The following is a 9,757-nucleotide window of genomic DNA, read 5'->3' on the forward strand; positions in this document are numbered from 1 at the left end:
TTGTTGATTTTCATGCACGAAAACCGCCGTCGAATATGAACTCAGCGCGAGCCGGTGTCTCACACAAGATTCATCAGTCAGCCAGCCAGCAGGAAATTATTAATTTTAAATTTAATTCCGATTTAATTTAAAGTAATGCTTGTTTAATTTAATTGGCAGTTAGCAAAGCTACGTTTTTCAAATTCCCGTAACTCTCCATATCTCTCGAGTTGGGTCAAAATTTCGAGAGACAATATGCAATATGAAAACGTTGAGGGGAGAGGAGTGATTTTAAGTTTCAAGAAGTTCTATAAATTTTGACCAACAAACTCGAGTGATAGGGAAAATTACTGGAATTTTTGACTAACTTCCTATTATATATTTATATACGCAGTTTTGACAAAATGCCCGGTTTGCCGAGAAAACTCAAGATCAACGTGGCAGCTGACTTGAAGCAGAAAAACATTCTCAGCTACTTCAACAAGAAATCGTCCTCAACCACCACGACCACACCCACGGCGGAAAGAAATGTAAGAAGGTTAAAGTTAAGAATCTAATTTTCTGGTATAAATTGCACAGTTAAATTGGTTTTTCAAACAACTTTTTCACAGAATGATGAAATGACGGACATTGAAAAGCAACAAGTTGGTGAGAACGTCGTGCCCTCAACTCCTCCCAACAAGAAGGCAAAGCTGGATATTGATAAAAATTCGCCAGCATCGTCCTCAGAATGTTTGACTCCGGAACAACGGGCAATGATTAATCGTAAAGCTGTGAGTGAGGGTTATTATTTAAAAATTGGTGGAGCAAGAATTTAAAGGGTTAAATTAATTACAGATGACGGCCAGGATTTTGAAGACTTCACAATCCTTGAAAATCATAGACCCGCTAATGGGGCCAAGCTGGTATTCCGCTTTGGAAGGAGAGTTTAAAAAAGACTACTTTTTGCAGGTAAATAGAAGCAGAGAAAGTTGTAGGACTAGAGTTGTATACAAATATTTTATATGCACATTTATATTAAAGTTAAGCGAGTTTGTCACTGCCCAAAGAAACCGTGCCACAATTTACCCACAGCCCGGTAACGTTTGGGAATGGACCAAACACGGACCAATTGACCAGGTGAAAGTCGTAATTTTGGGACAAGACCCGTACCATGGTCCAAATCAAGCACATGGCCTCTGCTTCAGTGTACAAAAGGGTGTCCCTCCCCCTCCAAGTTTGGTGAACATGTACAAAGAACTGGGAACTGACATCAATGGATTTGTTCACCCACAACATGGCTATTTAATTGGATGGGCTGAACAAGGTACATATAGATACATCAACGAATGATCTTTGCACGTAATGTACGGTATTTCGTTTAATTTTCATTGCTGATGTCGTTCTTTAATTCATTTATAGGGGTCTTGCTTCTTAACGCTGTTCTTACTGTGGAGTCTGGAAAGGCCAACTCCCACAAAGACAAAGGCTGGGAGAAAGTAACAGACGCCGTGATTTCTTGGATCTCTGTGAATCTCAGCTCTGTTGTGTTCTTACTTTGGGGGGCGTATGCTCAGAAAAAAGCTGCATTTGTTGACAAGGTTAACATTATAATTAACTTCATACTTGAGCAGAGCTAATCTAGTTTTCCGTGATAATTAGAAACGACACCACATCCTTCAAACTGTACATCCATCTCCACTTTCTGCACATCGAGGGTTTTTGGGATGCAAACATTTTTCAAAGTGCAACGAGCTGTTGATCCAGAGTGGAAAAACCCCGATTGATTGGACAAAACTTTGAGCATCTCATCTCTGATATCAAATGTATGTACAAGTTACTTGACAAGTCATAACGCATGATTATTTAATCAAATGTAAAGCATGCACGTAATTGCGTTTAAAATTGATCATGCAAGGTTTATTTATATTCATGTTGAACTTTATACTCTCTTGACTCGTGTATCAATTTATTTTTTGCGTTTCAATACTGTTAATGATGATATTGAATTTGATTGTAACCGATGTGGCCAACATTATATAATTCAATGTTTAAAATATGAATTTATCTATATGACAAAAAAAATTGCTGTGATGACATGATTTTTATTGTATAATTGCTTCGAAAATAATAAATTTACATTTATAAAAGTGATCTGCGATGAAGGTAAAATCGACTTCTTCCATTAAGCTCAAACATCATCGTAGCCTGAATTTCTGTCGCTCTTAAAAAGTCAGCCATGCTAACAGTAACTGATCCGATGGGGTCATCGAAAAGTACATCTTTGTCGATCAGGTCAAATCTCCACCTTTGCATTTCCGATGGGACGTATCTAAAGTTGAACCGTTCTTTAAACAATGGAAAGTTATCGTCACCCATTTCACCAGTGATTCCACATTGACGCCAATCCGACGACACAGAGGCGCACATGATCTTCACAACGGTGTCGCAGGCTGACAATTCGTCGCACCCGTTCAGGTCCCTACACATTTTGGTTAGTTAATTGAAGTTAGTTAATGTTACATTATCCATTATATACTTACGTTGCAAACAAGGTCATGGCCACGTCAGTCTCTTCTTGACCAGTCACCACACCCACCACCGCGATTAACAGAGTTATTAACAGTTTCCCCATTTTTTAGGCAATAAAAAATTTATTAATCACTTCAATTTACTGGCAATCGATGAAACACTGGTTGAACCCAACCCGAGTGGCTTAATGACAGTGTGACATTTTTTATCAATTAAATTGGATAATTTACACTATCTTCATTATTATACGACAAGTGCTTATCATATTACTGTCAATCAATCACCAAAATCAAGGATTGCAGTGATTGCATAAGTGCGTCAAATTTTGCATGGATTTTTCAGCATTATGAAACAAAGTACACCGAATGGTCAAAGCGGCGGGCTATCACCGTTGACTGTTTACATCCATGAATCGTGGATTCGTGGCCAAGTAGAAGTTGATATTTTTAGTAATTTTTGTTTTAAATATACAGTATATTATATACTGTACGAAAATAAGCTAATTGGCAATTTTTTAAGTACAACATGGAGTCAGCCATACAATCAACGCTGAACGAGTCGAAAAAAATCGAGGATCAGATATCTTCAATTTTAACAGCGTTGGAAATGGACGAATTGATTGTAAGTTTTTTGATTGATAGTCATTTATTCACATGTTATTCATTGATCAGTACAATTTAATGACTGGTTTACATCAAGTAACACTAAAAAATAGATTGAGTAAAGAAACTAAATTAACTACATGATGTGGTATTTATTAATGTTAATTAAACATGTTTCTAGCAAGAGGCGAATCTATTGTCCTTGCCCACGCCTACAGAGAATGAACAACTTGCAAATTCTGTCCGCAAGTCTACGATGACCGGCAGGAAGGGAAAAGTGGGCGCAATGACGGCGTCACAACAGAAAAGGAAATCGATGGAAATGGATTCTTCAAAAATGCCCATGCCAGTACAATCCAGCATGTCGAAAGATGGTCAAAGACGCCCATTTTCCAATTATCAAGTGATCGAGTCGTCAATATTCCTTGTTCCAGTCATGGATGAATGGGTTTTCGGAATGACGATGGTTAATGCGTCTGAAATGTAAAACAATCATTTTTTAGACAATTATAACACCTTCGTCTGACTTGACTTGTCATAATTAGCTCACTGGTCTTGTATTTAATTATTTAGAGCTCAGAACGTGCCAGAATTGGTGTTAAACCTCGCTCCACAGGAAAAGGACGCGGTGGACAAGCCCTGCAAGGTCTTTCATTACACGGTGCAAATTCATCCATTGGATGTAAAATTCGGAACGATGGAAAGCAGGAATGTTGGAGATGGTATCCCATTCCATGACACGTTCGTTTCAAACTTAACTAGTGATCAGACTATACAGATCCAACCAGGGTGTCAAGTTCTTGCCACGGGTAAGTAAATATTACGACTTAATATGATTGTATGAATCCTGTTTTGACCAACTATTTATTTTGATTTAGCAACTTTTCAACTGAAAGTTCTTGGTAGTACAAATTCATTGGATCTTATCGTTTCCGTGATGTTAAATGGGACGCACATACGGTCTAAAAAGGTTCCCATATTGGCTGACAGTTTGGGAGAGTTGAAATATCATGGTATTTAAAGCAAGCAATATAAAGTATGAAGCTAATTACTCTACAATTGTTTATTAATACTATCCAGAAACCACATTCCTTCTTCACCAGTCCAGCATTTTAATGGCATTGGGAAAATATAAGGAATCTTTCGAAATGAATCGTTTGTTGTCCCAAGGCGATAAAAGTCCTCACAAGGCTGTTGAAAAGTTTCTGGGTACTTTAGGATTTGAAAAGATATGTGACGGTAGGCATGAAACTACAGCTCATGAATTTTTTATTTGTTTATTTATACATTGTCTATGATGTCCGAATAATTAATACCTTCTTATTTGTTTCAGATTCTGTAGGTATTGATACCGTGGTGGACACATTTTCATTAGTCAGCAATCATCTTTCTCCATTATGGGGGAGCACAGTCAAACTCAAGAAATGTTTCCGGAACATCAATACAATTCAATGTGTATTTGCGGCAAGGTACTGTAAAGGAGAGGATCACAATTTATCAGAAAAACCATTCTTTACAATTATTTATCCCTCTTTTTTTAGATCAACTCTACAGTTCCACATTTTTACACAACTTTTTCAAACCTGGCTGGAAAGAGAAGGACGACAAGAAAGAAACCAGGGCCTAACTGGACTCTGCGTTCGAGCAATAGCATCGCCGTCTGATGACAAAAATGTACTGAAGACTATTCACAACGAAGTAGATATTATTACAGATCTCGTAGATTTAAAACATAAATCTCTAGTACAACCTGAAAAGGATTCTTCTTGGATTAACGAGTTTATTGTTTGTTTACGTTCGACGGATGATGTATTCATGAATCATTTGAGTGCTTTATGAATTATGATTAAAATAAGTAAACATATTTTACCACTTGTTTAAAACGAATGTTATTTTTTCCCAAAAATGCACGAGAAAATACACTTATTGTTCTTAAAATAATATACAGGATACATGTTCATATACACATTTTAAAACGGACGACAAATATAAAGAATAAATGCAAGCTTGTAGGCGTTAGTGGTGACGAGCTTTCACGGCTTTTTGGGTAAAATCGCGAATGAGGGAACACTTGTAAAAAGCTCGTCTGGTGCGGTAGACAAGTTTAAATCTTAAAATAGTTAATTGGTAGTTATCTTTCATGAAAACACTGAATTATATACAGCTTAAAACATAAAGTATCATGCTGATACATAACTGGTATGGCTAACAAAATGAAGTAACGAAGTGCGTTATTAAATGTGTAATGCTTAGGACTAGACAACATAAATACTTGGGTGATGTGATTATTACACATGGTGCATTAATCCAAGAAATATTTTCTTTAAGCCAAATTATTATTGTCCAAAAAATCCCACTTGATGGCATCCTGCTCCTTACGAATTTCCTTAATTTCTTCCATCGAGTCACTTAAGCTGTTGATTGATACCTCCGTCCTACAAAAATATTCAGTAAGTACACACACATAAAAATATAAAATGACTCGGGCTCACATGAACACATGCAAGGAATTACATAACTTACTGCACTTTCAAGATTTGCGACTCCTGCATCAGTCTGGTGACGAGGGGACATTGATCCAAAATCTTAAACCCTGTGTTGAGACTAACGCTCATCTTTGCCCCAGTTTTGGTTTCAGTCTCTTCTAACGTGGGTGAAAGCGTTGATTGAGACACTCTGTTATTCAGCATGGTTGAAGAGGTGGGACGATATCCACCGCCACGAACAGTGTAAGGGTTTGGACTTTTGGCAGGATTTGTACTGTTGGGTGGAGAATTTTCTTTCTGGTGAACATCGCCACTTGGGGGGTCAGCAATTCCACTCAACATTTGCACCATCAGAGACTGTTTGCTACACCGTTGTTGTAGGATGTTGGCAGTTAACTGATTCAATTGTGTTACCACTGATTTCATTTCCTCCATTAGCTTTGCGTCGGATTTTACTTTGTCAAGTTGGGTTCTGAAAATATATATAAACGCTCTTAAGCATTCCAAAGTTCAAACTGCATTTTACAACTTTTGTTAACACTATAACAGACAAATGAATGATTTGAGATTGACGTTGGAAAATCACTTTGATAACAAATTAATATTACGTCTAGTAACATTATTCAACATACATAAATGCTATTTGTTATACCTTATATTATATAAGATGGCGTCATCAATTTCATTTCCTTTCACAATAAACTGACAAACACTTCGAAGTAGAATCTCAGTATAACAAAACGGGGAAGAGCTGGTATCGGACGATTTCCAATCACTGCAGGCTTTTAACACTTTGTAGTACCTGATAAAACAAAACAATTGTCCCAATATTTTTGAGAACAAGCATATTTGTAAAAAAAAGTTTTTATGCATTACAATTCTTCCAGTTCCGTAGTTAGTACAGGCTTAAGAACGATGTTGTCAGTCCACGTGTCAAAATAGCCTCTGTAATGATTGTGTAACTTGGTCATCTCAGCGCTCCAAAAGCGAGTTCCCGAGCTCTGGTCACCTTCTTCTAATTTATTTTGCTCTGATGACTTGGTTCCATTAAAATACTGAGCATCGATCGACTCCAATCTTCCTTCGAGTTCTAAAACTGTTCCCAGACTAGATCCAGCTTTTTCAATTTCGATTTGCAGCGCCTTAATTTGATTAGTGTAATTTATGGAGCACCATAATCTACAAACATTAAGTGATAATCATTAATCTTCTCAATATATGTACATACATATATAACTTTTGTTTACAGTACGAGCACGAAAACTCAGTGGTCATATACTTTAATTAGAAGTTACTTACTTGAGAGCCTCAATAGTTTTTTTCACTATCCCAATTTTCCGTAACTCTGCTTGCAAATAGAAAATTGCACAAGCCCAGATTTTTCTCAGTTTCGTGGGGTCCTTCAAACTGTCCCATTGAAGTATGAAATTGTTTACGGCAGTTGGAAACCGAACCTTTAATCTGATCAGGTCTACAGATCGAGGAACCAGGTACAAATCCATCTAACAAAATCAATAAATATTGTATATCACTAAACTCCTCTAAAATTAAAAGCCACTTAAAAGTAAGCTAACTAAGTACCCCAATATATTTCGAAGCAACGTCCGTCTTCAAAACTTCGATCCCATCACAAGTCAAGATAAGCTGGTTTTCCTGAATTAAACCAGTTTTGACAGCAATTCTTTGATTAATGTCCGAAATCTTTGTATGACCCGATTCTCCAATGGGAAAGACTAGTATTTCTTTAATGGCCTGAATTTCTAGAAACTTTGTAGATAGCGTTACGCTAAGTAGCTTCAAATTGAGAAGATCTGATGAAGGGGGTGACGATGAACCTTCATTAATTGTACCGAGAGAGTTGTGTTCTGGTGTCGTCGTTGTAATTCTTCGACCACGACGAGCTGGATCTAACTGAAGCATTGTTCTTAACCAAGCTGTCAAGCACTCTTTCATGGCGCTGAAAAGAAAACAATATTTTGACACAAATTGTCAATCGTTTACATGTGGTCCTCATTTGCATAAATCGCACTAGGTTTTGCACTATGTGTCCGTCTCGGCGATACGAGAATTTCATAACTCCACCACGTCTCTCGCTAATGTGTAAAAATATGCAAATGAGGTAACACGCCGGGATAATTCTAGAGAAAGTATACATACTCAGGTAAATGTGTGTGGAAGGGGATTGTGTTCGAGAAGACAATCTTTCCATCATTATTTCTATAAATGCAAACAACATCTTTTGCTTTTTCTTCAACAAGTGGCAGCCTGGTGAAAAAACAAATATTTTACTCAATGAAAATGAAATGCATGTATGTATTCAATTGTGTGTTAAATTAAACAACGCACCAATTAGCTGGTGACTCTCCGTGTAAAAATGGCCGAATTCCGCACATAATCTCGAACGCAATGATCCCGAAACTCCAATAGTCTACGGTCTTGTCATATCTAGAGTTAAATTTGCAGTTTTGTACAATTATTATTTCATTGTAAATAAATAAATCAAAACTCATGAAGATCCTTACGACTTTCCCATGTAAATTTCAGGTGCTAAATATTGTGGGGTTCCAACAAATGTGCTACACTGATTCTGGGTTTTTGACACGTCTTTAGCAAATCCCAAATCACTAAGTTTGTAAATTATCTGGAATAATGCAAGCAGTATTGTCATTTTAGTACAGAATTTTAATAAGAAACCAATTTCTCTAACCTTATTTCCCGTGTCAATGAATCTCAGAATATTATCTGGCTTCAAGTCCTATGAAAACAAATATAAAACAGTTCAAATGTTTGGAATCATACAATAATTTCACATCGAAAATACTATGCTCACTCTGTGCACAATGTCATTCTTATGAAGAAAGATAATAGCTTTTGAAATGTGATCCAACACTGTGAGAACATCAGTTTCCCGTAAACCACATATATTCTCTGGAAGCTTCAATATATTTCGAAGATTTCCTCCTTGGCAATACTCCATAAACAAGATCGGAGGGACCACAACAGTTCCACCTAAAGTATTTGAAACTTCTTCAGGGACTGGTTCTGCTGACCTGTGGACAAAGCATTTGTAACTGCATAACTTGAGGTTACATTTTTATAACGAAACCATTTCAGAAATGGTTTCGTTAGAGTAATTCAACCATATAATGCTTTATATATCTTAGAATTACTTACACAATGTACGGACAATGTTGAATAGTGGTCATTAATTCGACTTCTTTCCTCCAAAGCCTCTTATACTTTTCCGTCATTTTTTCACTGCTTTGGCCGGATTTACGAATTTCAAAGCGTTTCACGGCTGAAATACAATGTAAAGTATAAATTCAACAACTTTTGCCTTTATAATACCCTAAAACTTTATTTTATACCGTTCATTTTCCCAGTTTTTGTATTTTTCCATAGCTCGACGACTCCAAAACTTCCATTCCCAAGATTTCGAATACATCTCCATTCTGACTTTGATCCTTGTGCCATCATTACCTCTTTATAAGTAATAATAGTATGTTCCTCAATAAAATATGAAAGTAAATATTAGCAGAGTATTTGTATTTGTAGAAGAAAGTACGAGCTAAATGTTTATAGTTATTTAAATACTGAAGTGTAATAATATTTATACTAATGCCATTTCTTAGCTCGTATTTTATATAAACGTATTTTATACTTTGAATGGATGAAAGTGGTCAAATTTTGTGCGATTTTGTAAGTTATTTGGGTGTAACTTTAGGCAGTTAGTTGGGTATTAAATAAATGATTTAATTTAAATCACTCGACTTCACTTGAAATTAAATAGCACCCATTTAAGTGCAGTGAATAATGGCCCAGTTAAAAGTCGTGCTTGCTTGGTGATGATTTCACTATTAGATTTGGAGTCGAGCCAAGCCGGGGAGAATGAGCCTCGGTTTTTAGATTTATCAACGTTGGACTCATGACATGACTCATCACCAAAATCAGTACATTTCTCAGCTCTGGGAATTTATTTCAAAATTCTGAACGACAAATTTACAGTCAGTAGGTTGCTTAATAGAATAGCGGTGAGGGTGTTAAGCTAGTTTCGACGAGGTCCAATTTTTCTGAAGGCTTCTTAAACTTGAGATCTGCTCCTTCTAAAACGGTCAAAATCTGGAGTGGGTATTTTTTTAATTGGCAATGAGCTAATTTACAATTTGCCGTCCAGAATTT

General features: G+C 36.5%; 4 protein-coding genes across 4 annotated transcripts; 2 read left to right on the forward strand and 2 right to left on the reverse strand.

Moving 5' to 3' along the window:
- The first annotated feature begins 14 nt into the window (after positions 1-14).
- On the forward strand, positions 15-2,097 carry LOC110851825 (uracil-DNA glycosylase). The gene is made up of 7 exons (XM_022099736.2): positions 15-132; positions 374-509; positions 591-752; positions 817-930; positions 1,003-1,285; positions 1,381-1,559; positions 1,621-2,097. The coding sequence occupies exons 2-7, from the start codon at positions 384-386 to the stop codon at positions 1,759-1,761; spliced, it is 1,005 nt and encodes a 334-aa protein (XP_021955428.1). The 5' UTR covers positions 15-132; positions 374-383; the 3' UTR covers positions 1,762-2,097.
- LOC110851826 lies at positions 2,044-2,695 on the reverse strand. The gene is made up of 2 exons (XM_022099737.2): positions 2,502-2,695; positions 2,044-2,440 (listed from the first exon to the last, which is right to left on the reverse strand). Exons 1-2 carry the CDS (start codon positions 2,591-2,593, stop codon positions 2,101-2,103), a joined length of 432 nt encoding a protein of 143 aa, XP_021955429.1. The 5' UTR covers positions 2,594-2,695; the 3' UTR covers positions 2,044-2,100.
- A 189-nt stretch (positions 2,696-2,884) lies between these two features.
- LOC110852084 lies at positions 2,885-4,961 on the forward strand. Its single transcript, XM_022100061.2, has 7 exons — positions 2,885-3,111; positions 3,274-3,575; positions 3,666-3,901; positions 3,971-4,105; positions 4,173-4,331; positions 4,426-4,561; positions 4,634-4,961. The coding sequence occupies exons 1-7, from the start codon at positions 3,016-3,018 to the stop codon at positions 4,929-4,931; spliced, it is 1,362 nt and encodes a 453-aa protein (XP_021955753.1). The 5' UTR covers positions 2,885-3,015; the 3' UTR covers positions 4,932-4,961.
- Positions 4,962-4,965: 4 nt separating this feature from the next.
- Positions 4,966-9,430, reverse strand: LOC110852083 (inhibitor of nuclear factor kappa-B kinase subunit alpha). The gene is made up of 14 exons (XM_022100058.2): positions 9,240-9,430; positions 8,947-9,085; positions 8,753-8,876; positions 8,409-8,628; positions 8,286-8,333; positions 8,101-8,219; positions 7,925-8,023; positions 7,736-7,843; positions 7,160-7,535; positions 6,878-7,080; positions 6,455-6,757; positions 6,231-6,380; positions 5,616-6,050; positions 4,966-5,527 (listed from the first exon to the last, which is right to left on the reverse strand). Exons 2-14 carry the CDS (start codon positions 9,053-9,055, stop codon positions 5,416-5,418), a joined length of 2,406 nt encoding a protein of 801 aa, XP_021955750.1. The 5' UTR covers positions 9,056-9,085; positions 9,240-9,430; the 3' UTR covers positions 4,966-5,415.
- Positions 9,431-9,757: the final 327 nt, after the last annotated feature.

Source organism: Folsomia candida, unplaced genomic scaffold (assembly GCF_002217175.1).
Source record: "Folsomia candida strain VU population unplaced genomic scaffold, ASM221717v1 Fcan01_Sc007, whole genome shotgun sequence".
In the NCBI taxonomy this organism is placed as follows: Eukaryota; Metazoa; Arthropoda; class Collembola; order Entomobryomorpha; family Isotomidae; genus Folsomia; species Folsomia candida.

Bases quoted from the DNA above. Each gene is read 5' to 3' on its own strand.
- LOC110851825 (XM_022099736.2), top strand. From the start codon at position 384: ATGCCCGGTTTGCCGAGAAAACTCAAGATCAACGTGGCAGCTGACTTG. The intron at 510-590 runs GTAAGAAGGTTA...ACTTTTTCACAG, and splicing joins CACCCACGGCGGAAAGAAAT to AATGATGAAATGACGGACAT. The intron at 753-816 runs GTGAGTGAGGGT...AATTAATTACAG, and splicing joins CAATGATTAATCGTAAAGCT to ATGACGGCCAGGATTTTGAA.
- LOC110851826 (XM_022099737.2), bottom strand. From the start codon at position 2,593: ATGGGGAAACTGTTAATAACTCTGTTAATCGCGGTGGTGGGTGTGGTG. The intron at 2,441-2,501 runs GTAAGTATATAA...CAAAATGTGTAG, and splicing joins GCCATGACCTTGTTTGCAAC to GGACCTGAACGGGTGCGACG.
- LOC110852084 (XM_022100061.2), top strand. From the start codon at position 3,016: ATGGAGTCAGCCATACAATCAACGCTGAACGAGTCGAAAAAAATCGAG. The intron at 3,576-3,665 runs GTAAAACAATCA...TTAATTATTTAG, and splicing joins ATGGTTAATGCGTCTGAAAT to AGCTCAGAACGTGCCAGAAT. The intron at 4,106-4,172 runs GTATTTAAAGCA...AATACTATCCAG, and splicing joins GGGAGAGTTGAAATATCATG to AAACCACATTCCTTCTTCAC.
- LOC110852083 (XM_022100058.2), bottom strand. From the start codon at position 9,055: ATGATGGCACAAGGATCAAAGTCAGAATGGAGATGTATTCGAAATCTT. The intron at 8,629-8,752 runs GTAAGTAATTCT...CTTTGTCCACAG, and splicing joins CAACATTGTCCGTACATTGT to GTCAGCAGAACCAGTCCCTG. The intron at 7,844-7,924 runs GTGCGTTGTTTA...TTTTTTCACCAG, and splicing joins GGAGAGTCACCAGCTAATTG to GCTGCCACTTGTTGAAGAAA.